Source organism: Pristiophorus japonicus, chromosome 3 (genome assembly GCF_044704955.1).
Source record: "Pristiophorus japonicus isolate sPriJap1 chromosome 3, sPriJap1.hap1, whole genome shotgun sequence".
Lineage (NCBI taxonomy): Eukaryota > Metazoa > Chordata > Chondrichthyes > Pristiophoridae > Pristiophorus > Pristiophorus japonicus.
In genome coordinates this window covers 265,973,292-266,000,994 of record NC_091979.1, presented here as the reverse complement: position 1 = coordinate 266,000,994, position 27,703 = coordinate 265,973,292, and the positions used below count along the sequence as shown (strand labels likewise).

Here is a 27,703-nt window from a genome sequence, read left to right as displayed (position 1 = left end):
AGTGCTACTCTGCTCTGTTGCCTCCTGCCTTTTGCATTCTTTCTTGTGGTCCTGTTCATCTGAGCTCTCACCCACTCTAACTAGCTCAGAGTCCTCTCCTGGGTTCCGAATACTCCTAGCAATGAGGCACAGAGCTTTCAGGCTTGCCTTTTTATTACACTTTGACCCTTTAGAATTTTGCTTACAGTGGCCCTTTTTGTTTTTTGCCTTGGGTTTCTCTGCCCTCCACTTTTATTCATCTCCTTTCTGTCTTTTGTTTCTGTCCCCGTTTTGTTTCCCTCTGTCTCCCTGCATTGGTTCCCATCCCCCTGCCATATTAATTTAACTCCTCCCCAACAGCACTAGCAAACACTCCCCCTAGGACATTGGTTCCGGTCCTGCCTAGGTGTAGACCGTCCGGTTTGTACTGGTCCCACCTCCCCCAGAACCGGTTCCAATGCCCCAGGAATTTGAATCCCTCCCTGCTGCACCACTGCTCAAGCCACGTATTCATCAGAGCTATCTTGCGAATCCTAATCTGACTAGCACGTGGCACTGGTAGCAATCCCGAGATTACTACCTTTGAGGTCCTACTTTTTAATTTAGCTCCTAGGGAAGGAAAAGTAAAAGAAGGGAGCAGAATGGAAACTGCACGTGTAGGTAACTTTCCAAATCATACTTCAAACTTGTTTGAATAAACTTCATTGAAATAAAGCATGTTCAATAATTCAGTCATTTTTAATTGATTAAAAAAAATCAATTGATCCAATATTTTGAATGAATCAATGCAAATAAAAGCATTTAAATTAACAAAGTGGGAATCTGGTGCAGAAAAAAATTCTAATTATTTGATAATTCAAATTAAGTGACTGCATTAAGAGCGTTGACTCTATCAGGAGACTTTGTAAACCTTTTAGATATATTTATTTCTGGTGTGTTTTGGGGTAAATTTTCTGAGACTACACTCCCGTAGTTGAGTCTCACTCAACAGGTACATGGATTGGAGAATTGGGCAGAGGGTGTTACTCCTGTTATTGATTTTAATGAGCAGGCAATTAAGAGCACTGTAAATTAGACATACTGGCATTTGCACCCAATTCTCCACTCCCTTGGGGTTTAATGGACATGCTCTTAACCCGAACCCTTGTTGATCTCTTAATTAGCTCTGATCAATGTAAGAATTATTTTTCTTCTTTTCTTCATAGGATTTTCTAAAGCGTGAATTTAGTGAGGAAAATGTTTTGTTCTGGTTAGAATGCGAGGAATTCAAGAATATTCAAGACAAAAAGCTGGTAGGTATTAGTCACTTGGCTTTAGTGATGAATTAGTGGTTTCTGTCTGTTGCTGTTTATGGAGGTGTAATTTTGCATAATTTCTGCAGTCTGACTTTGCTGTAACAATCTTATTCAAGATGACTGAAAGAAAGTGTAGAATTGGGTAACAGTTATGACCAATAACATGGAATTGGTCTGTGTGTTTCGTATTTCCAGAATAAAGTGGATTGTAGTCTTTTAAGTTTCATGGATATAAGAATTGTATCTATTTCTATATTTCAAAGGTTCCAGAAAGTTCAATTTTTTTTCAGTATATAACTGCTTGGTACTGATCTCCATATCATTCGCACACAATTCACATGGCTGAGTGTGTTCATTTAACCCCAGGAAACTGTTCCTTTGACCATTTAAGGTCACTTCACTCTATTAGTTATTCCTCGCCCACCCACCCCCTCACTTACTATTCCTAGCCAAGAGGCTCTTGTTGAGTCAATGCTTAAGAAGTATATGAAAGCAGTTTGTCTGACTCATTTCTCACTGTGTGAAAAAAGTGCTCCACCTTCATCTGGTGTTTCCTGCCATCAGCCCAGGTGAGATCAGGAATTGACCTGAGGAATCCACTGGTGCACTGCAACGTATTGGTACATCAATGTGATAGGCCACTGAGATATTCCTTATCCCTGCTGAAGAACATTTATAGATATTGATACATTTTTTGATTTATTGCATCTTAAATTTCATTCTTGAACATAAATCTGCTGAACTGCAATCCTGTCGCATTCGTAAACATTCAGTTATATAACCATCAAAAGTGAAATGTAAACTGAACTTCCCAGCAGGCAAGATTTAACACAGCATGAGAAATGTGTTATTGTTTAAAGGTAGGGCCTTGCCAATTTTTAAATTCCAGTAGATTCACAGAAGCTGTTTAAAACTTCCTGAGGTTGGGCATGCAGCATCAAACAGCTTGTAATTTAACACGATATTGACTCAGATACCAGTGAGTTACTGAGGTGAAAGCTAGAGAAATTTGCACTGGCACTGTAAGGCATGTTGTATGGAAGGTGGAGTTAAGGCAGATTACAGAGGAAAATAACAGTGGGTCTTACTCTGCATATGACCATGCTTTGCCAGAATTGAGAAAGGTTGATGTTGACACGAGTGAATTCACGCACAGGCACCTTCCTTTTAAAATGAAGTTCCAAACCTGGAACATCAGGCTTCAGACACCTTCAAACTCATTTTAATGTGGAAGCAAGTCATCCTCGACTCCGGGGGACTGCCTAAGAAGAAGATGCCATTCCCTCATACTAACGTCTCACACTTTACAAGCACAAAAATGCCTACACAATTGAAAAAAGCCGACAGAAGACTGTGAGCTTGTGTTATTTTACAAATCACAAGCTAAGTATGGGCAAGGAAGGTGATTTAGTTTATTTTAGTTCTTCTTTCCAGAATTACCCATCAGAGTATGAAATAATTTCTTAAATAATACCAGTTTTCACTTTCACTCTACTAAAGATTCTACGTTATGCGTTGATCACTTTTATATAAAGAACTTCATGACATCAATTCTAAATTGGTCTTTTACTTGTTTTACCCTGTCTCTCCTTGTCCTGTTCTCACAGTTTAGTTTGAAGTAATTTCCTGAATCAACCTTTTCCATGCCATTTTCTTATAAATCTCTACGGGTGATTCCTTAGTCACCTCCTTTCATGATTAAAAAGCCCAAGATTTTCCTTTCTCCTTCTAAATCAGTCATTTGATGCTAACGATGAGCCTCGTGGCTCTTCTCTGAACTGCCCTCAGGGCTTCAATGTCTTCCTTGTGTCTCAGGGAGCAGAACTGGACACAGTACTCAATGCATAATCCTGCTCAGAGCACGATGGACTTTGAGCATGACTTCCTCCGACTTGTATTCCACTCGGTCGATATGGTTCAGCATTCTATTTGTGTTGTTAATTGCTGCTCTAGATGTTGGGCATGTAGAGCATGGAGTTTACTATACACCTGGATCTGTTAAAATGTCACACCATTTATGAAATACTTATGTTGCTCATTTTCTCTTTCTACATCCAATACTTTACACTTATCCATATTAAATTTAATCTGCCTCTTTGACCAACTATTTTGTAGTTCCTGAGCTGCCTCCTCAGAATCCACTGCCCCTCCTAGTTTGCAAATTTGACCAAGCTGCCATAAATTTATGAAATCAAGGGTTTAAATTAGGAAGAGTAGTGGAGTCCCAAAATTGATTCTGGAGACCCCACTCAACACTTTGCCCCCACCCTGACATAACTTTTTAAAGAAGTAACTAATGCTTTCTATTCATCTACCAATTTCTTATCCATTCCCAAGTTGTATGCAGAATCACCACTGCTTTGAGTTAAACCGATGGCCTTGCATGTGAAGCTTTGTCAAATGCTTTTTGTGAGTCTTGGTACATCACATCGTAGACCTTTCAACACCCACTTGGGATGTCACTTCCTCAAAAAATGTCAAGAGGATTGATCAGACATACTCTTCCTCTTCTGAATCCATGTTAGCTGCTGCTTACGAGATTAATACTGTTATTCCACAATGTTACCCCTGATGATCAGTTCCATTACTTTGCGCTGTATTGAAGTAAGACTAATTGGTTTGTATTAGCCTGATTCTCCCTGTCACTTTAAAAAAAATGGGTATCATTTTAGCCTGCTTCCAATCAACTAGGACTCCCTGATGTTTGTAAGTGCCTCACAGATCTCCTCCCTTGTCTCACTTAGCACAAAATATCACCTATTTCTGAAATTTGTTTTAAGTCCTTTATACCTGGAACCTCTCATTTATATCAGTCATTAATTCTGCTTGGGTTATTAAAGCTTGGGGAGGTCATGTTGCTCATGAAATACTTGAAAAGTAGTAAATACTTGGAGGAAATAATTATTTTAGTGTATTAACTATCCTGTGCTGATTCTCGGTTTCAGATCTGTTTGCATATTTTAGCTTCTCATCACTTCCCTGACTGCTTCTCTCTTACTATTATAGTTCTGAAAACATTTCTTCATGTTATGTTTTGCATCTACAGCTATGTTTTCATTCTTTGTATCTCTGATCACTCTTTTAACATGTTTCTATGCAAACTTTTTGTCAGAGTTATACGCAACGCCTGATAATCAGTTCTACTGCAGTCAGTGGATCTGAATATCAGGCGGTATGTATAACGGGCGGCCAATCCAATACCACCTGTATTGCGCCACTGCCCGAGACGAATTTCTGGGCCGTTATCTCTTTATAGAGCAATTTCCTTCTATTGAATTGGTCTAATAATTCTATAATAATTGATGGCTACCATTGGTTCGAGAAAGCTCATGAAGTTTATGAACTTCAGCAGTATCTCAGACTAAATTATTGCCCCAAACTCACTGAAATATATTTGATAAAATTATATAAAACTAAAACAATATTCTACTATATATTGTACTACAGTATATTGTAATTATCATAACATTCTTAACATATATTAACTTATGGCTAATATTCTAATTGATTATCTGTGTCAGTTAATTTAGGCCCAATATTTATGTATTAATTCCTTGAACGCTCTTTATTGCATTGATTAAGCTTCATGGCAAGGCACAGCAGATCTACAAAACCTTTCTGTGCAGTAAGGCCGCAACACAAGTAAATGTGGAGGGACAGTCTCGTCTCAGTGAGAGCATGCTGGCACATCCACACCCCTTCATGTTTCAGAAATTGCAAGAACAGGTAACCTATTTCATGTTTATTTTTCTGGATGGCTAATTTTTCCAAGCATCTATTGCACAACAAATTATTTTCTCGGGATAAATGTGGTGCTACTGTTATATATGTAAACTTGTATTTACTCTGTACAGCCACCAGAGGGCTCATCCCCTGGAGTCCCAAGGGATCCTGTAATCCCTTCAGGAGCACAGGTATTTAAGGAGCTTCACAGGTTGGAGAGGCACTCTAGACACCTGTAATAAAAGACTACGGTCACACTTTACTTTGAGCTCACAGTGTTCAGTCTGACTCTTTCTCCATACACAACAACTGAAGACGAGATACAGATAGCGAACCCAAAGATGCAGAGAAAAGTGGGCATCCTGGAGAAATTCTTGGAGTGAGATGATTGGGAAACTTATGTGGAGTGATTCGACCAATACTTTAGATGGGGAAGAGAGCGTTGCCAAACGAAGGGCGATCCTCCTCACCGTCTGTGGGGCACCAACGTATGGCCTCATGAAGAATCTGCTCACTCCAGCGAAACCCACGGAGAAATCATACGACGATTTTTGCACACTGGTCCGAGAGCATTTGAACCCGAAGGAAAGCGTTCTGATGGCGAGGTACCAGTTCTACACCTACAAAAGGTCTGAAGGCCAGGAAGTGGCATGTTATGTCACCGAGCTAAGACGCCTTGCAGGACATTGTGAATTTGAAGGACATTTGGAGCACATGCTCAGAGACTTTTTTGTACTTGGCATTGGCCACAAAACCATACTTCGCAAACTTTTGACTGCAGAGATCCCAACCTCGAGTAAGGCCATAGCGATAGCCCAGGCGTTCATTGCCACCACTGACAATATGAAGGAAATCACTCAGCACACAAGTTCTGCTACAAGTACTGTGAACAAAGTGATGTTGTTTTCAAATCGTAACGTACAGGGCAGGTCACACATACCTGCAGCTACACGTCCGCAGATGTCTCAGAGTCCACCATCAAGGGTGATGAATGCAAGGCCATTAATACCTTGTTGGTGCTGCGGGGGTGATCATCGTTTCCATTCATGCCGATTCAAAGAGTATATTTGCAAGGGCTGTGGAACAATGGGACACCTCCAACGAGTGTGCAGGTGAGCTGCAAAGCCTGTTAAACCTGGAAACCACCATGTTGCAGAGGAGGACAGATCCATGGAGGATCACGACGAACCAGAGCCTCAGATCGAGGAGGCAGAGGTACATGGGATGCACACATTCACCACAAATTGTCCCCCGATAATGCTGAATGTTGAACTAAATGGACTCCTAGTGTCAATGAAGCTGGACACGGGTGCGAGCCAGTCCATCATGGGCAAAAAGACTTTCGAGAGGTTGTGGTGCAACAAGGCCACAAGGCCAGTCTTAACTCCAATTCGCACGAAACTAAGAACTTACACAAAAGAACTGATTCCTGTAATCGGCAGTGCTACCGTAAAGGTCTTCTACGATGGAGCGGTGCACAAGCTACCACTCTGGGTGGTACCGGGCGATGGTCCCGCACTGCTCAGCAGGAGCTAGCTGGGAAAGATACACTGGAACTTCGACATCCGAGCTCTATCGCCCACTGACGACACTTCGTGTGCCCAGGTCTTAAACAAATTTCCTTCGCTGTTCGAACGAGGCATCAGGAAATTCCAAGGAGCAAAAGTGCAGATCCACCTAATTCTGGGGGCGCGACCCATCCATCACAAGGCGAGAGCAGTACCGTACATGATGAGAGAAAGAGTAGAGATTGAGCTAGACCGGCTGCAAAGAGAGGGCATCATTTCCTCGATTGAGTTCAACGAGTGGGCCAGTCCTATCGTCCCATTCCTCAAGGGAGTCCACACCGTCAGAATCTGTGGCGATTGCAAAGTAACTATCAATCGTTTCTCCCTGTAGGACCAATACCCACTACCAAAGACCGATGACCTCTTTGCAACGCTGGTGGGAGGAAAGACGTTCACGAAGCTGGATCTGACTTCAGCCTACATGACGCAGGACCTGGAGGAATCATCGAAAGTCCTCACCTGCATCAATATGCACAAAGATCTTTTTGTTTATAACAGATACCCGTTTGGAATCCAATCGATATTCCAGAGAAACATGGAAAGCTTACTGAAGTCCCGCACACCGTGGTCTTCCAGGCCGACATCTTGGTCACAGGTCGGAACACAGTCGAGCATCTGCAGAATCTGGAGGAGGTTTTTAGTCGACTCAACCGCGTGGGGCCCATGTTAAAACGCTCGAAGTGCGTTTTCCTGGTGCCTGAAGTGGAGTTCCTGGGAAGGAGGATTGCGGCAGATGGCATCAGGCCCACCAACGCGAAGACGGAGGCAATCAAGAACGCACCGAGGCCACAGAACATGACGGAGCTGCTGTCATTTCTGGGACTCCTGAACTATTTTGATAACTTCTTACCGGGTCTCAGCACACTGTTAGAACCACTGCATGTCTTAGTACGAAAGGGGGACAAATGGGTTTGGGGCAAAAGCCAAGAAAATGCCTTTGTAAAAGCGAGAAAATTGTTATGCTCAAACAAATTGCTTGTGTTGTATGATCCATGTAAGCGTTTGGTACTAGCATGTGATGCATCGTCATATGGCGTCGGGTGTGTCTTGCAACAAGCTAATGATTTTGGTTGCTTATGCATCCAGGAGTCTGTCTAAGGCTGAGAGAGCCTACAGCATGATTGAGAAAGAAGCGTTAGCGTGTGTCTATGGGGTAAAGAAAATGCATCAATACTTGTTTGGGCTAAAATTCGAATTGGAAACTGACCATAAGCCACATATCCCTGTTCTCCAAGAGTAAAGGGATAAATACCAACGCATCGGCCCGCATCCAGAGATGGGCGCTCACATTGTCCGCATACAACTACGCCATCTGCCACAGGCCAGGCACAGAAAACTGCGCCGATGCTCTCAGTAGGCTGCCATTGCCCACCATGGGAGTGAAAATGGCGCAGCCCACAGATCTAGCCATGGTTATGGAAGCATTTGAGAGTGAGCAATCACCTGTCACTGCCCGGCAGATCAAAACTTGAACAAGCCAGGACCCCTTATTATTTCAAAAGCTGGTTCAGTGCTTCATGGGAGCTGGTCCAGTGTCCCAGTGGAAATGCAGGAAGAGATAAAGCCGTTCCAGTGGCGCAAAGATGAAATGTGTATACCGGCAGACTACCTTCTGTGGGGCAATCAAGTAGTGGTCCCCAAGAAGGGCAGAGATACCTTCATCGATGACCTCCACAGTACCTAACCAGGCATCATAATGCTGAAAGTGATAGCCAGATCCCACATGTGGTGGCCTGCTATCAATGCGGACTTAGAGTCCTGCGTTCACAGATGTAATACATGCTCGCAGTTAAGCAATGTACCCAGGGAGACGCCGCTAAGTTTATGGTCTTGGCCCTCCAAACCGTGGTCTAGGGTACACGTCGATTATGCAGGCCTGTTCTTGGGTAAAATATTCCGTACTCCGAGTGGATTGAATGTGAGATAATGTCGGCTAGCACGTCCGCTGCCACTACTGAAAGCCTGCGGGCAATGTTTGCCACACACGGCCTACCCGATGTCCTGGTGAGCGACAACGGGCCATGTTTTACTAGTGCTGAGTTCAAAGAATTCATGACCCGTAACGGGATCAAACATGTCACATTTGCCCCATTTAAATCAGCGTCCAATGGTCAGGTAGAGAGAGCAGTGCAAAACATCAAGCAAGGCTTGAAGAGGGTAACTGAAGGCTCATTGCAGACTCGCCTATCCCGAGTCCTGCTTAGCTACCGCACGAGACTCCACTCACTCAGTGGGATCCCACCTGCTGAACTGCTCATAAAAGGAGCACTTAAGACAAAGCTCTCATTAGTTCACCCTAATCTACATGAACAGGTAGAGAGCAGGTGGCTTCAGCAAAGTGCATACCATGATAGCGCAAATGTGTCACGCGAGATTGAAATCAATGATCCTGTATTTGTATTAAATTATGGACAAGGTCTCAAGTGGCTTCCCGGCACTGTCGTGGCCAAAGAGGGGAGCAGGGTGTTTCAGGTCAAACTTTGAAATGGACTCATTCACCTTGGACCAAATCAAACTCAGATTCACGGTCTATCCTGAGCAACCCACCTTGGACCCTTCCTTTTTTGATCCCCCAACATACACACCATTGGCAACCGGCATCATGGTTGACCACGAAGCAGAACCCATCATCCACAGCAACCCAGCCGTGCCCAACACACCAGGCAGCCCAGCAAGGCCAGCTGCACAGCAGCCCAGTGAGGGCCCAAAAAATGATTCAACAACACCAGCTTTCACACCGAGACGATCAACCAGGGCAAGAAGGGCCCCAGATCAACTCACATTGTAAATAGTTACACTATTGACTTTGGGGGTGGGGGGGAAGGGGGGGGGAGTGTTATATATGTATACTTGTATTTACTCTGTACAGCCACCAGAGGGCTCATCCCCTGGAGTCCCAAGGGACCCCATAATCCCTTGGGAGCACAGGTATTTAAGGAGGCTTCACAGGTTGGAGAGGCATGCTGGAGACCTGCAATAAAAGACTAAGTTCACACTTTACTTTGAGCTCAGTGTTCAGTCTGACTCTTTCTCCATAAAATTATTTTCTAGAGATAAATGTAGTTCTACCAACCTTGTAACCATTTTATTGCAAGGTAGCTATAACTACATTTATCCCTAGAAAATCATTTTTATGCAATAGACGCTGAAGTTAAATATAAAATCTACTGCTTTTCAATCTCTTGTTCTGTGGTCTGTCTGTCGCCATATACTTGTGTTAACAGTAGATTTAAAGATGATGATATAACACCTTACATGTTTAATGGGATGCCTGCGTTTGCTAGAACGCTATTGTATCAGCTTTGCTAGCACATTATTGTATCATCTTTGGAATCTGGGTTTGGATTCAACCCAAGGAACGACTCTTATTAGAAATGAGCCTGGATAGTCTCCAACTCTATAGACACGAGTTTGCAGCAAAAAGTTCATAGACGTGGCTACAAGTACCACTAATTTTAATGACTTGACAAAGAGCTGGCAAAGATCAATTTGAAAAAGGAAAAGTATTATGGAGGAGCATTTCCCATCTACTTGCTTTGTCTATTAGCTTCTCCCAAATTCTCACTCTCTATTGGATTGTCAATTTTTGCTTCAATCAGTTTTTCCTTTATTCCCAACCCCTCAGCCTGCTTTGTACTCCCTTACTGGCTTCTCTCTGCTTCTAGCTCCATCGCGCAGCCTCTTCCTACTTCAAAACAATACAAAGCACTAAATGAGACAATACTAATTCCTTCTACAAATTATAGACAATTTGCCATAACATGAAGTCTCCCTAATTGAGAAACAAAACAACGTTCTAAAGTATCAGACAGGTTTATTGATATCATCTGGGATGTAAGATTGTCATCTGGACCACAGACTTGAATGCTACCCTAGAGACGCATTATAGCTTAACATTACACTATTCAGACATTTACTCAACATTTGAAATGGTTCACTTAAGTAGCTGAGTAAACACTTCTAATTTGGTAAACTTGGTGGTTAAAAACAGCACAGGGATGATTTATCAGTTCCATGTATATGTAATTATCAGTTAGTTGTGATACAGGCCCCAAACCTTATAAATCTTTCTATCACATGAGCAAATGAGTCTTTGTCTCAAATTTTGTAATATATACAAGTTACCGTTGTTTGTATGGAAATATTTTTTTAAAAACTTGCCCCATCCTCAGCACGCTGAATACTTGCTGCTTCCTGTTGTGTGTGGGCTGTGCTGAGTGATACCTGTGAAAGGGTAGAAAACCTCTTTTGGCACAAACACAGGATGACAGCATTCAATCGGGCTGTCAAAACTGCTTAATGATCAAAATGTTCCATTTTATTCAGTTGTTCCTATTCAGCAAATGCCAAAAATTGAATTAGTTCCTGAGAATTATTCATTATTCAGTTTTTGCTGTGTTACAGGTATGGTGAAGCTTTTTGAATGTGTTGTTTGGTTATCACAGGCTTAGCACATTCTGTGATAGCCTATATTAAATCTTAACTTTGGGATTTGGGATATGTGCTAGAAAACCAGTTTAGAAATCCTTCTGATTCAGGATTGTCCACTGTTTAAATGTATGAAGCATATTCCTTTTCTAACATAACAGTGTAAGATTTTTTTAGGAGCAGTAAAAAAATTCATTAGGCCCAACAAGCTGTCCCTTTTATCAGAGATCAACCTCACATGACATGATCACATGACTGCTTGACATCCATTTTGAAAACTTAAATTTGTCATTCTAACTTCAAAGAGCATGTCATGATTGCTGTCATTTAGTTAGTACCTGCAGATCTGTGTGTACAAACTGCACATTGATATATACCATTTTAGTTTCAGTTAGTTTTTTTAATTAGAAAAATATTGAGATTGCAACATTTCCATTTTAAAATCAAACTAATTCATATAAGAACATAAGAATATCAGAAATAGGAGCAGGAGTAGGTCCCTCGAGCCTGCTCCGCCATTCAATAAGATCATGGCTGATCTGATCCCGGCCTCAACTCCACTTCCCCACCCACTCCCCATAACCTTTGACTCGCTTGTCTTTCAAAAATCTGTCTATGTCCACCTTAAATACATTCAATGACCCAGCCTCCACAGCTCTCTGAGGTAGAAAATTCCAAAGATTCACGACCCTCTGAGAGAAGAAATTCCTCCTCCTTTCCATTTTAAATGGGTGACCCCTTATTCTGAGACTATGCCCCCTAGTTCTAGATTCCCCCACGAGGGGAAACATCCTCTGCATCTACCCTGTCAAGCCCCCTCAGAATCTTATACGTTTCAATAAAACCACCTCTAAGTCTTCAAAACTCCAATGAGTATAGGCCCAATCTGCTCAAACTTTCTTCATATGACAACCCCTTCATCTCAGGAATCAACCTCGTGAACCTTCTCTGAACTGCCTCCAGTGCAAGTATATCCTCCCTTAAATAACAAGACCAAAATTGTACACAGTACTCCAGTTATGGTCTTACCAATGCCCTGTACAGTTGTAGCAGGACTTCCTGACTTTTATGCTCCATCCCCCTTGCAATAAAGGCCAAAATTCCATTTGCCTTCCTAATTATTTGCTGTACCTGCATGCTAACTTTTTGTGTTCATGTACAAGGACCCCCAGATCCCTCTGTACCACTGCATTTTGTAATCTCTCTCCATTTAAATAATAATTTGCATTTTTATTTTTCCTACCAAAGTGGATAACCTCACTTTTCCCACATTATACTCCATCTGTCAAATTTTTGCCCACTCACTTAGCCTATCTATATCCCTTTGTAGATTCTTTACGTCCTCCTCACAACTTGCTTTCCCATCTTTGTATCATCAGAAAATTTGTCTACATTACACTTGGTCCCTTCATCTAATTCATTAATATAAATTGTAAATAGTTGAGTTCCCGGCACTGATCCCTGTGGCACCCCACCAGTTACTGTTTGCCAACCTGAAAATGACCTATTTATCCCAACTCTCTGCTTTCTGTTAGTTAGCCAATCCTCTATCCACGCTAATATATTATTCCCAACCTCGTGAGCTCTTATCTTGTCTAGTAATTTTTTATGTGGCACCAAATTGAATGCTTCCTGGAAATCCAAATGCACAACATCTGCTGCTCGTTACATCCTCAAAGAACTCCAGCAAATTTGTCAAACATGATTTCCCTTTCATAAAACCATGCTGATTCTGCATCATGATTTTCTAAATGTCCTGCTACTACTTCCTTAATAATGGACTCCAGCATTTTCCGAATGATAGATGTTAGGCTAACTGGTCTATAGTTTCTTGCTTTCTGTCTCCCCACTTTCTTAAATAGGAGCGTTACATTTGCGGTTTTCCAGTCCGTTGGAACCTCTCCAGAATCCAGGGAATTTTGGTAAATTACAACCAATGCATCCACTATCTCTGCAGCCATCTCTTTTAAGATCCTGGGATGCAGGCCATCAGGTCCAAGGGACTTGTCCACCTTTAGTCCCATTCATTTGCTTAGTACTTTTCCCTAGTGATAGTGATTGTTTTAAGTTTCCCCCTCCCCCCAATTGTCCTTTGATTATCAATTATTGGGATGCTTTTAGTGTCTTCTACCGTGAAGACCGATACAAAATATTTGTTCAAAGTCTCTGCCGTTTCTCTGTTTCCATTATTAATTCCCCAGTCTCATCCTCTAAGGGACCAATGTTTATTTAGCTACTTGCTTCCTTTTTATATTACTTTCTGTTTTTATATTTCTTGCTAGTTTACTCTCCCTTTATCATTTTTTTAGTCGTCCTTTGCTGGTTTCTAAAAATTTTCCAATCCTCTCGCCTTGTACTGTTTTTTGCAACATCGTATGCCTTTGTTTTCAATTTGATACCATCCTTTACTTCCTTAGTTAGCCACAAATGGTTCATCCTTCTGTCAGAGTCTTTCTTTCTCACTGGAATATATCTTTGCTGAGAGTTATGAAATAGCTCCTTAAATGTTTGCCACTGCTTTTCTACAGTCTTACCCTTTAATATATTTTCCCAGTCCACTTTAACCAACTCTGCCTTCATATCTTTGTAATTACCTTTATTTAAGTTTAGGACACTAGTTTGAGAACTAGCTTTCTCACCCTCAAACTGAATTTGAAGTTCTACCATGCTATGATCACTCTTCCCAAGAGGATCCTTCACTACAAGATCATTAATTAATCCAAACTCATTTACACATTACCAGATCTAAAATAGTCTGGTCCCTGGTTGGTGCCACAACGTAGTGTTCCAAGAAACCATCCCGCTTACACTCTATGAACTCTTCCTCCAGGCTATCTCTGCCAATTTGTCCAATCAATATGAAGATTAAAATTGTCCATGATTATTGCCGTATCTTTCTTATAAACCTCTACAATTTCTTGATTTATACTCTGTCCTACAGTGTGGCTACTGTTTGGGGGCCTGTAGACCACTCACTCCCACCAGTGACTTCTTACCTTTATGATGTTTTTATCTCCACCCAAACTGATTCTACATCTTGATCTTGACATGTAACCCATGTGTCTGATATATTGTTAATGTTTGTTCTTGTATGTAAGCTTTGTTCTCAACTTATTTGCATAGGCATCAGTACTAAAATTACTATTTGATATTATAATGTGGATTTATGCAAATATTCAAACAAATTCCTCCTCAGGCTTGCATAAAGCTGAGATATGCATAGATCTTAATTACAAACAAATTGTACATTAACTTTCACGTTGAGAGTTTACTTCCAGTTTTGACTCTGTCATACACCAGTGAGTCATATTTTCCTCTGTCAGCCTCTCCATATGGAGTCGTTTATTTTATGTTAAAGAGCATGGATAAATACCATTGTAATTCCATTTTACCGGATGAATTTACAGACCAGTAAAGTTTTTCTTTGCTGTAGGTTGCAGGGGACTACAAAGTAAATAAAATGATTATCAAGTCAAGCCAACCACAAATCTCTAACAAATGTGAATCTTAAAATGAAAACAACAGTTGTTTTGTTTGAAAAGTTTGCTGCTCTGTACTAGAGCCCAACATGTACCAGTGAGTGGAAGGATGCAAGCTTGGTCCCTCCACTTTCCTCCTGTGGTATTATCTCCATCCAAGTCAGGCAGAAGCCCCGTTTAAAGGACTGACCAGGACAATTCAGCTGAAATCCCTGTCTCACCCCTGCTGATGAGAATCACTGAAGAAAGTCCCGGTACCTTCTCACATTGTTGCCATTTACCCAATGCCCTTTGCAGCAGCCCGTGATCAGACCACCTGACTGTCCTTTCAGTCATGGAATGATGTGTGGCGGTGTGGAGCAGTGGTGAAGAAACAAAAATACTTTATAATATGGCAAAAGACAAGTTATTATTGGTCAATCTGATGTCTTGTGTACAGTAATGGAGTTGAACTCACTTAAATATACTGCTAACATATATATTCAGAAGATCACATTTAATTTTAAATCATTCCAAACCATTTGAGTACAGGGGCAGGGAGGTGTTGCTACAGTTGTACAGGGCCTTGGTGAGGCCACACCTGGAGTATTGTATACAGTTTTGGTCTCCTAACCTGAGGAAGGACATTCTTGCTATTGAGGGAGTGCAGCGAAGGTTCACCAGACTGATTCCCGGGATGGCGGGACTGACCTATCAAGAAAGACTGGATCAACTGGGCTTGTATTCACTGGAGTTCAGAAGAATGAGAGGGGACCTCATAGAAACGTTTAAAATTCTGATGTGTTTAGACAGGTTAGATGCAGGAAGAATGTTTCCAATGTTGGGGAAGTCCAGAACCAGAGGTCACAGTCTAAGGATAAGGGGTAAGCCATTTAGGACCGAGATGAGGAGAAACTTCTTCACACAGAGAGTGGTGAACCTGTGGAATTCTCTACCACAGAAAGTTGTTGAGGCCAATTCACTAAATATATTCAAAAAGGAGTTAGATGAGGTCCTTACTACTAGGGGGATCAAGGGGTATGGCGAGAAAGCAGGAATGGGGTACTGAAGTTGCATGTTCAGCCATGAACTCATTGAATGGCGGTGCAGGCTAGAAGGGCCGAATGCCTACTCCTGCACCTATTTTCTATGTTTCTATTTTCCAACTGCTTTCTACTCAGAGGAGCTAGTGGCCTTCTGTTTAATTCATTATCTTGCACTAAGAGTTTAAGCTTTTCCATATTATGCGTCTTTTCAGCCAAGAATCCACACAGTCAGTTACTTGCACAAATTAAAAGTGAAGTAATTTAGAATGTAAAGTCAGGTTACAGCCTTTTTTAAGCACACATATTCATTATGCAAATTCTTTCAAAGATACCTTGTACCTTTTAGGTAGTGCTTTTAATCAGCACTGAAATATGATATGTGCTGAAATACAATTGAAACCTTTTGTGTTAAGAGATGATAAAATATTGACAACAGTGGAGGCAGTTTCAGGCAATGGCATTCCTTTTCCCACGTCTGCACTCTGCAAGAAAAGTATTATATTTAAACTGAAATAACAAAGACATTGAAGGGGAAAACCTCACCGTGTTTTTGAAAGAATGACACTCATTAAGACTGGAGTTATACTTCACTTGGTGCAAACACAAATCAGTGGGAGATGTCCTCCTGGAGGATAGCGCATACCTTGTGGATTTTGTGTACTTGATAATCACATGTGTTCACCGTGGCTCAGTGGTAGCATTCTTGCCTCTTAGTCAGAACGTTGTGGGTTCAAGTCCCACTTCAGAGACTTACACAAAATCTAGGCTGACACTCCAGTGCAGTACTGAGGGAGTGCTACACTGTGGAAGGTGCCGTCTTTTGGATGAGACGTTAAACTGAGGCCTCTCAGGTGCATGTAAGAAGAGCAGGGGATTTCTCCCGGTGTCCTGGCCAATATATATCCCTCAACCAATGTCACTAAGAAACAGATTATCTGGTCGTTATCACATTGCTGTCTATAGGAGTTGCTGTGCGCAAATTGACTGCCACATTTCCTATATCATCATCATTGTAGTGTCTCTGCACCTTGTTACAAACTCACATGAGGCATGTATATATCAGACACGGTCACTCTGTGACCTTCACTTTATTCCCAGGACCAAGGAGTGCTGACCCTGGGTGGAACCTCCCCTTTTATACCTAGAAACCCAGGTGAGGAGTGTCTCCCGCAAGCTCGCCCCCTGTGGTCAGGGTGTGTATTTCAAGGGTACAGGTACAGTGTGCATGAGTTACAGTTACATAACTATTGTCATTGCAAGATGGTGAAATACATGACATCACCTCCGCTATTGAGTCTTTTAGTTTCAGAGGTTAAGTCTATCGGGTGGTCGACGCTCTCTCGTGGAGCGCCGCAGTTGTGGCTCTGGTGGCTGAGCCTCAGCACACGTCTCTGTCACTTGAGGTGATTCCGGCCTGTCCGGGCTGGCCGCAGGGACTGTGCATGCTGAGGGCTGTCTTTGTTGCTCATACGCTGGCAGTGGTGTGGGTGCTATCTCATCATGCTCTTCTCCATGTCTATGCTGAACCTTGTCTTTACTTGGTCCAAGTGTTTGCGGCATATCTGCCCATTGTTTAGTCTGACCACCATGACCCTGTTTCCTTCTTTGCCAATTATGCTACCCTCAAGCCATTTGGGTCCCAAAGCATGGTTAAGAACAAATACCGGGTCATCTATTTCTATACACCTCCCCCTTGAGCCTCGATCACGGAGCTCGGTTTGGGACTGGCGCTTGCCCTCAACAATGTCTGCCAGGTCTGGGTGAATGAGGGACAGCCACGTCTTGAGCGTGCGTTTCATGAGGAGTTCCGCTGGCGGGACTCCTGTGAGTGCGGCCGGGACCTGTAGGCCAGCAGGACGTGCGATAGGCGGTACTGAAGGGAGGGTACTTGGATGCATAGCATGCCCTGCTTTATGACTTGGAGCACCCGTTCCGCCTGGCCATTGTAAGCCGGCTTGAACAGTGCTGTTCGGACGTGCTTGATCCCATTGCCCGACATAAACTCCTGGAATTCATGGCTGGTAAAACACGGGCCATTGTCGCTGACCAGGATGTCCGGCAAGCCGTGGGTCGTGAAAACCGTACGCAGACTCTCCACTGTGATGGATGTCGTGCACGAGTTCAATATGATGCACTTGATCCACTTCAAGTATGCATCGACTACGATCAGGAACATTTTCCCCATGAACGGGCCCGCATAGTCTACGTGAATACGTGACCATGGCCTGGTGGGCCAGAGCCACGGGCTGAGTGGAGCCTCCCTGGGGGCATTGCCCAGCTGGGCACACGTCGTGCACCTGCGAACCCAGTGTTCCAGGTCTGAGTCAATCTCCAGCCACCATACATGTGACCAGGCAATGGCCTTCATTAACATGATGCCAGGGTGCTCGCTGTGGAGTTCCCTGATGAACGCTTCCCTTCCTTTCTGGGTATGACTACCTGGCTGCCCCATAACAGGCAGTCGGCTTGGATGGAGAGCTCATCCATCCGTCTCTGAAACGGCCTGACTTCCTCGGGGCACGCCCTGTGTGCGGGCGCCCAATTCCCAGTCAGGTCACATTTTTTTATCATGGATAGGAGGGGGTCCTTGTTGGTCCAGAGTTTGATCTGTCGGGCTGTGATGGGGGAGCCCGCAGTGTCAAAAGCCTCAACGGCCATGACCATCTTGGCGCTCTGCTCCGACGCCCCCTCGGTGGTGGCCAGTGGGAGCCTGCTGAGTGCGTCAGCGTAATTTTCGGTGCCTGGCCGGTGCCGTATGGTGTAGTCATACGCAGCCAGCGTGAGGGCCCATCGCTGAATGCGAGCTGACGCGTTAACGTTGACAGCCTTGTTGTCGGACAACAGGGATGTTAACGACTTGTGGTCCGTCTCTAGCTCGAACTGTCTACTGAAAAGGTACTGGTGCATCTTTTTCACGCCGTACACACACGCGAGTGCCTCCTTCTCAACCATGCCGTATCCACGCTCTGCCTGAGAGAGCGACCTGGAGGCGTAAGCCACCGATTGGAGTCGGCCGTCATTGTTACCCTGTTGCAATACACACCCAACCCGTAGGATGACGCATCGCATGTTAAAACCAGTTTTTTTTACAGGGGTCATACAAAGTCAACAGTTTGTTGGAACACAGCAGGTTCCTCGCCTTATTGAAAGCCCGTTCTTGACAGTCCCCCCAAAACCATTCACAACCTTTACGGAAGCTCCAACAATGTGCTTAAGTTCGGCAGAAAGTTCCCAAAATAGTTCTAAAGTCCCAGGAATGATCGCAACTCCGACGTGTTGCCGGGCCTGGGCGCCCTGCGAATCACCTCAGTTTTTGATTCAGTGGGCCGAATCCCGTCTGCGGCAATCCTCCTGCCCAGGAATTCGACCTCTGGGGCCAAAAACACGCACTTGGCCCTTTTTCAGCCGCATGCCTACCTGATCCAATTGCCGTAGCACCTCCTCCAGGTTGCGGAGGTGTTCCTCGGTGTCTCGACCCATTATAAGGATGTCGTCTTGGAATACGACCGTTCCATGGATGGACTTGAGCAAGCTTTCCATGTTTCGCTGAGAGATAGCCGCTGCCGAACGAATGCTAAACAGGCACCTGTTGCAGACAAATAATCCTTTGTGCGTCGTGATGGTGGTCAGAAGCTTGGAATTTTCCGCCAGTTCCTGACTCATGTAGGCCGAAGTAAGGTCCAGCTTCGTGAACAGCTTTGCACCTGCCAGCGTGGCAAAGAGGACCTCCGCTCTCTGAAACGGGTATTGGTCTTGCAGCGACAATCGGTTGATGGTGGCTTTGTAGTCGCCACAAATCCTAACCGAGCCATCTGCTTTGAGGACGGGAACGATGGGACTTGCCCAGTCGCTGAATTCAACGGCCGAAATTATGCCCTCTCGGAGCAACCTGTCCAGTTCACTTTCAATTTTCTCACGCATCACGTACGGCACCGCACTGGCTTTGTGGTGCACTAGTCTGGCGTCCGGAGTGATGTGTATCACTACTTTAGTGACCTTGAACGTTCCGACACCGGGTTGAAAGAGTGACTTGAATTTTTGCAATACCTGCGAGCATTAACTTCGCTCCACGGATGAAATGGCGTGCACATCCCCCCATTTCCAATTCATCTCAGCTAGCCAACTCCTCCCCAAAAGCGCGGGGCCATTTCCCGGAACAATCCAGAGTGGCAGCCAGTTCTGTAATCCATTATGCATTACCACCAAGTATGCACTGCCCAGCACTGGGATGATCTCTTTGGTGTACGTACGTAGCTGCGTCTCAATGCGTTCCAGTTTGGGCCTGCTAGCTCTGTGTGGCCATAGTCTCTCAAATTGTTGGGTGCTCATGAATGACTGGCTAGCTCCTGTATCCAGCTCCATGTGCACCGGGATGCCATTCAGTAAGACTTTCATCATCATGGGTGGCGTTTTAGTGTATGAGCTGTGGACGTCAGCCACATGAACTCTCTGAACTTTAGCATCCATGGTTGTTCCCCAGGCCTCATCCTGCATTACAGACCCCTCGTCTGGTTCCTCTGTCTCGCAGACTAGCCTCGCTACTGCCTTTTTGCACATCCTGGCCAAGTGTCCACTGACATTACAAATCCTACAGGTATAAAGCTGGAACCTGCAGCTTTTGGCAGTGTGTCTACCCCCACACCTCCAGCATGAGCTGAGAGTGCTGTTAACAAAAGGACTATTCCCAGGCATTCCTCTCTGATTGCCCGTTTGGCTGTTCCTAAGCACTCTGATGGAGGGTGTTAATGGTTCCATCACGGGATGCATTGATTCCTCATGATGGCGTGAATTGCCGATCCCCTTTCCATTGTCCCTGTTGCGGGCCCACCCTGGAGCTTGTTGCTGCCTGGGCGGTGTCGAATTGCCCTTGCCTGCCTGCCTGCCTGGGCGGTGTCGAATTATCCTTGCCTGCCTGCGGGGTTCTGTATCACTTTTACAACATTAACTCCCTGGTTCATCGCAACATTAAAACCAGGGCTGCGTGCGTAAATTAGCTTGGTCTCCTCCTCCCCTGCCATAAAGGTCTGAGCTATCAACGCCGCCCCTTCTAAAGTCAGGTCCTTGGTCTTTATGAGCTTCCTGAAAATGCCGGCATGATTAATGCCCTCGATGAAAAAGTCCCTTAACATCTTCCCCCTGCAGGCATCGGAGAACTTAGAGACTGGCCAAACGCAGCAGTTCCACCATGAAGTCCGAGACGTTTTGACCCTCCCGACGCCGGAGAGAGTAGAACCGGTGCCGGGCCATGTGTACGCTACTTGCCAGCTTGAGATGTTCACTGATCAGCTGGTTGAGCTCTTCGAAGGACTTGTCCGCTGGTTTTTGGGATGCGAGCAGGTCTTTCATCAGCACATACGTCTGTGGACCACAGCTGGTCAGCAGATGCGCCCTTCGCTTGTCAGCCGCTGTCTCTTCCAGCCAGTCCTTTGTGACAAAGCTCTGCTGGAGTCTTTCCACAAAGTCGTCCCAGTCCTCACCCACACAGTAGCATTCCTCTGTGCCACCGGTGGCCATCCTCGTGGTTCGGTGATTCCCGATTCTCGTCGCCAAATGTAGCGTATCTGCATCTTGTTACAAACTCACACGAGGCATGTATCTATCAGACACGGTCACTCTGTGACCTTCACTTTATTCCCAGGACCAAGGGACCTCCCCTTTTATACCTGGAAACCCAGGTGAGGAGTGTCTCCCGCAGGCTCACCCCCTGTGGTCAGGGTGTGCATTTCAAGGGTACAGGTACAGTGTGCATGAGTTACAGTTACATAACTATTGTCATTGCAAGATGGTGAAATACATGACAATCATCATAGGCAGTTCTTCGGGATCGAGGAGGACTTGCTTTCACTCTAAAAATGAGTTCTTAGAGCATTTCCTACATTACTATGACGACTACACTTCAAAGCAAAGTACTTCATTGGTTATAAATTGCTTTAGGATGTCCTGACACTATGTTCCATGTTATTTTCCTAATGCCTGTCTCATGTTTCTCAGTTAGTGCCACCATAATTGTCTGAGTTCCAGAGCATTCGAACATGATACAGGCTGATGGGGGCAATGCTTAAGCTTTGAGTCTTTGCTCTTTGCACTTCTGCTATTGATCACGCAGTAACACAAAATCTAATTGGATTTTGATGCTGATCTCTCAGCTGACCATATAGTTACACTTTCTACCTCTATTATTTAGGAACCAAAGTACGGAATGTTATAAAAATGGAATGTTATAATTCTTCTGTAGTTTGCCATTGATGTGATTTTAGCAAAGGAACCATTATGTCAATTGTTCCTGTTCTAAGGCCGTGGTTTCTGCTTATCGAGAATTGTTTTATATTTGAATTTTTTTTTGGCCGTCTGACCATGGCCCAGTTTGTTTTGCCCATTAATTCTTTTGTGAACTTTACTGTATCCTTTATTTTATTGATAGATTTTTTCTGTCCATCCTAAGGTTGATTTTTTTTTTTTGTTTTGCCCTTTAAATGATTATTTTTAAAAACATGAAAACTATTCCATAGAAATGCAAACAAGAACTGTATATGTAGAATGATTACTTTCTGTATGGTAATGGGAAAGAATGCAAGAAAAGTATAATCTGTGGAATGAGAAAATGTCATTCGATGCGACCCTTATTATCCTCCATTTCACAAAACCTCAAATTGCTGTGAATTTATTCTTATGGTCTATTGCACCTCCTGAAAACAGGAATCTTGTAGAGTTACTATTTAAAAGAAACTAGATTCATTGTTTGCTCTTTAAACTGGCACATTTTCCCACAAGTTAACCCTGTGTTCCTCTGCTGAGGATCCAAGAAGAACATATTTTGCTAAAGGTTAAAAGTTGAATTGGAATAAACCAGTGTATGCATTGGTTTGTAATGCTGGAATCAGGGCGGTTTAGGGTCAGCTGTTCTTTACTAGTTTCGATTTGAGTTTTTTTTAAAGTATGCACTAAACAACATAATTTCTAGTTTAAATAGCTTTCATTTTAGTGAAACACATAGCTACATAGGAGATAGAGATGGTGCAGTTTGACGACCACATTGTTTGATGCACTATGTTTTTATCTTTCAGATATTTACTCTCATGAAGTATGACAGTTACAACCGTTTTTTGAAATCTGATTTATGCCAACAAGTCAAGCGACTGGAAGAAAGTGGAAAGAATTCCCTAGACAGCGATGAATCTGTCCCTAAAAGGGCATCCAGGATTTATAATCGATAGCTGAAAATGTGGAATAGCTTCATAGCAACTGTGTGCTTTCTTTGCTTTACTTGCTTAATGGACCCTAATGGCTAAAGGTTGACTGTGTTGAAGAAAGGGATGTGGATGTACTCTGTGTCTGACGATACTGAGTATTCTCAGATAGGGTAATGGCAGACCTGGAGCTGTTAACAGTGACACCTAAATTTCAACATCAGTATGGATAAGAAGCCATTTTGAATTTTACCTCAGATTCTCTGATGTGAAAAGCAACAGTATTATATTGTGATTACGATTTGCTGGGCACTAGACCAAGACTGCCATCTATCTTACACTGCTATCGCCATCTGTTGCTGGAATCCATTTATATTTAAGTTTCTACAGATGAAGACAATAGTGCTAATCATTGCTTTAGACTACTATACTATCCCTGAACTGAGAACGATTAAAAGAAAAACACCATGCAGAAAAGCAGGTAGCATTCACTTAACTGTGTATTGTTTGCAATCAGTTAATTTTATTCATTAAGCAGGCTCACTATTAAACTGGGCAACACAGTGGATTATCAACCCAAACCATAATATAAACTATAAATACACACACTACTGGTACCTTTCGACAATTTTCACTGAAATATGCTGTACCTTCATTACAATACAGTCCGTGTGTGCCTGTTATCACAAGATGTATGCTGTTAGCAATTTCTGTAAAATAGCATAAAGTAGAACATAAAAGCATTGGGAGCGGAGTATGTTTATAGTTGATAGACTTACAAGTGAGAGTTGAGCTTTCTAATGAGGGTGGGCCATATTTCACATTAATCAATGTGAAGATTGCATTTAGTATCTTTACTTACCTAACCAAGTCAATGTGGTAAATTATGCAGTGCAATATTAACGCACAAAATTCCTTTAAAGAAATGTGTCAAAGCTTTTTTAAAATAACAGATCAAGGAATTTCATATGAATAGTCAAATGTTATACATTGCAATTTTATCCCACTTGTATTTAGTAATTGCAATTAAAGAAAAAGGGTTATTTATCCAGTTACCTGTCTGCAAATAAGCAGGCACCCACTGTACTGAACGAACTGCAAGGTGTTTTGCTCATAACTCATTTTTATTTTTAACTTGTTTTATACTGGATATGTTTTATAAGATCTATTGATTGCATCAAAAGCCAATGAAAGATTTATATAGCCATAAATTTGCAGTTACTGCCTTTACTGTGTAATTGTGCCGTCATTCATCCTCTACAGCATTGTATTGTACTTACTGTTTTGTGCTACTAAAATCACGAATGCTGGGAATCCAAATCTTCAGTTCTGAGGTGAAATGATGGGAAGGCATAAAATGCATTCAGTGGTAACTCAGAGGGCATTTTTCAATTTGGATGAAATTATATTAAGAGACTGTTTCTATCATTCACATTACGTCTACGCTTGATGTTGCTGTTATGATATTTAGAGGGAGAAATTTGGTATCGAACCATTTGGGTGCGGTAACAGTCAGGAGGCGCGAGACTTAGCGCCATGCGCTGAAGTCTCACCCCTCTCTAAAAATTTGGGATACCACCCCTGTAAGGAAGTGGAACACTAAATCAAGCTCTCCACTTCCTTCCTGGGGTGCTAATGAGGCGGACACCTCAGCAGCGCTGCACACTGGGCCGTGCAGCACTGCCACGTCCAAGGGTCTCTTCCCTCACTTAAAGGGAAGGGCTCACGCTGCCGACTCTGCAAATGAAAGAGGGACCTACCTGGGCGAGCATGGAGCGGGGGTGCCGCGCGATCCACCCGGCACTCAGACAGAGTGCCAGGCTGAGTGATTACGGCCAGGACCCCGCAAAGAAACTGGATCAGCAGTGGGAAAACCAAGGTAAATTTGGTTTCTAGTTTCCGTCGACCACCTTGCCTGATCCCCGCCTCCTGCAGCTGTCGGTGTTTTCGCCCGGCGCTGCTGCAGGGGGTGAAAGTGAATTTCAGGGCCGGGGTGATGCGCACGCTGATGGCGTTACGATTTCTGGGCGCAGGAGATTGGGGCACAATTCCATACCGCTGCCGCTAAACTCCCGCCCAATATGGCGGGAGTCGTTATCAGCGCCACACCCAGGCGGTAAGGCATTTGCCCAGAGGCGGTAACTGGAGGCGCAAATGCACCAAATTTCTAACCCTTAGTCTTTGCATATGAAAACAAAACCACCAAAAACATGTGGAGAGGTCCCCTGAACAAACTTAATTTCACACATAAAAGAATATGAAACCAAGATCCATATTCAACAGCCTGAATCCTTAACATAACTGCCAGACAACAGTGCTGTCCATTGACATGATGTTTGTCACACCAATCTCAGGTCACATTCAAGATCAAAATCTCAGGTCACATTCATGTATTCACGTTTGTGTTCTCCAGCAGTGAGGCAGATGTGTGCATGGAAAATTCATCCACATTTATAACATTGAAAGTCATCATCGGTGGGTTGTGCTTTCCTCTGCTTCCTGCTGCATAGGTGTCAGCCACTGAGCTTCAAACATGTGTTACTCCTTTGCGAATAGAAGCATGCCAACTTGACCGACCAATGGTAGTGTGTTCCCAATCCTCTACTGGCATGGCACAGTTGATCAGATTTTGCTTGAGCTTGTCCTTGAACTATTTATGCTGACTGGTTCTCTTATGTTTTCCTCTTTGAACTCACCATAAAAGATCTGTTTTGGGAGCAATCCTCAGCCATTCGCATTACATGGTCAATTCAGTACATTTGAGTCTTCGTCAGCATTGCCTCAATGCCAGTTGTCTTTGCCGTCATCAGAATCTTGGTGCTGATTATCTTGTTTTGTCATTCAATGTTCACATGCTGCAGAAAGGCAGCTGATGGAACCTGTCCAGTTGTTTGATATGCTTTCTATAACAGGCCCAAAATTCAGTTGATATAAGACAATGATGACAACTTTTAAGAGCTTCAAGTGTATACTGTATAATGGTGTATAAAACAACTGTAGCAATGTTTGTACATTTATATTTTACTATCCCAGAGAGGCAACCTCCCTGGGATGGTAAAATATAAATGTCTTGTATTGCCAGGATGCACTGTGTAGTTAGTGCTCGGCTCTGAAAGTTCTCATGATGTGGAAGAGCCAAGCTCACAATTGTCTTTGGCAGTGATGAGTTATGACATTCTTTCATACAAAGGAAAGGCTAGCAAGAATGCATGACCAGTAGTATGATCGCCTATTTATTCTGTGGAAACCCAATTATAAATTTTAAATGGAAATTAAGACGTGTTTAGTATTAATTTGTTGTTTTTCATCTCATTGTAGTGAATTCTCACTTTGCTGAGCAGTGCAAGTGACATTCAGATTTATGAAATAAATTATTAAAGAAAAGCTGAGCATTTTTTCTGCAGCATTGTACTCCATTAGTAACCTTGCTGAGAGAGCAGGTATTCGATCTGCTCCCAGGCCCCTCTGAATGCCACTTTTTATTGGACTGCTAGGCGATGCATAAGAGTGATGCATTTATCCTTTGATTTTCTTTTCCTCCCTTCCCTGTCAGGAAGTGCTTATCATGTACTTGATACTCCCTGCCTGAGATCAGGAACTCAATCTGTGGGGAATTGTGTGCAAATTTAGACCCAAGCGCACCAAGTTGGTACCTTAAATCACTACGCCACTACACTGCTTTGAACTATTTTTCCAAATACATGCTTAAGGTTATAGTGACCACTTTTATTTGTTGCAGACCATGGTATGTCATTAGTACAGTGAACGGTTTAAAGAGTTGAAGTTGAGGTTTGGGAGAAAACTTGCATGCAGCTCAGGACTAGCTTACGGTCTTCAAAAACTTATAAACAGTTGAATTCAGGAGGATTAAAAAATATATTTTTTGACAAATTCCACATGTGTATTGATACTAGTTGTGTTTATATTAAGATATTTGTCAGTAGTGTAACTAATTTTTGTATTTGTATATATGTCTTGCATTTGTTATGTTTGAGTATTAAAATTCAATGTTGCCTTGCTGGTAAAGATTTCTTTGGTTGTGTTAATGTTTTCCACATTTGGATATACAGGTATCTAACTACTAGTCCACTCAGAAAAAGGGCTCCCAAATTCAGTCTGTCCAAGACTGATTTAATAGTATACTGTGTGTATTGAGTTTAAGTGAAATGCACTACTCTGCACTGTAGGCACCTGAATGTTGTAGATTATGATATGGATTCCAGTCTGGTTCTGGCTCTGCCACTTTGAACTAGATATTAAAAGGTATGGAGTAATGTGGGGTTGATTTTCTTCAAGATTTTCTCTTTCTCATTCATGCCTCATAGCTCCTGCTGACATGGAGAATATATAGACTTTTTAAAGGTCTCGGCATTGAAAAATGTAGGAATGGTTAAAGTACAGTAATAATGTTTAGTCTAATTTTTACCAGATCGACAAAGCAAATTGCTTCTTGTTAACTTTAGAGGTCTCTTGGGATGTTCATAATGTTTTTTCTTGTTCTTCATAAATCTATTTAAGCTATTTGAAATATTTCTCCATTTGTTCCGGTATTAATCGTTGCAGTCATGGCTAAAGATGATTGATTAAAAATCTCCCACCTTAACTCCCAGCGTCTGCAGATACTGTTGTTTTTGGAATTCTTGTCGGGGTCTTTGTGAAGCACCAGGGAAAACTTTTCAACTATGTAGCGGTGGAAGGAAGCTTTGAGCCCAAGCCAGAATCTGTCTTTCACTGGATATAAGGTGCAGAATAGACTGCTTGTGCCTACTGTCTATGTTTGTATGATCCTGCAAAGCTTCCATCTCAAACTGAAACTGATATTTTATTTAATCAATATTCAAATTTCACTTTTGCAGGCATTATTGTATTATGTATAAACCATTATTAATAGGTAGTGATAAACATTTCGGACACCAGTGTTGCTGTTTCTTATTCCTTCTCCCAACTGCTATACTTGAATATTTTATCCATTGCAGCTCGCAGGGAATTTTAAACACACATTTTGGGACCAGAGCCAGT

The 27,703-nt window shown here is 43.0% G+C and overlaps 1 protein-coding gene across 1 annotated transcript in view; it reads left to right on the top strand.

The window, feature by feature from the left end:
• LOC139259511 (regulator of G-protein signaling 10-like) overlaps window positions 1–26,958 on the top strand; it is a 91,118-nt gene extending 64,160 nt beyond the window's left edge. The window contains exons 3-5 of the mRNA XM_070874997.1: window positions 1,185–1,271; window positions 4,857–5,000; window positions 22,562–26,958. Of these exons, the coding sequence (XP_070731098.1) occupies window positions 1,185–1,271; window positions 4,857–5,000; window positions 22,562–22,711 (381 nt within the window). The 3' untranslated portion in view covers window positions 22,712–26,958. The remainder of the gene's footprint in view (window positions 1–1,184; window positions 1,272–4,856; window positions 5,001–22,561) is intronic.
• The last annotated feature ends 745 nt before the right edge of the window (window positions 26,959–27,703 follow it).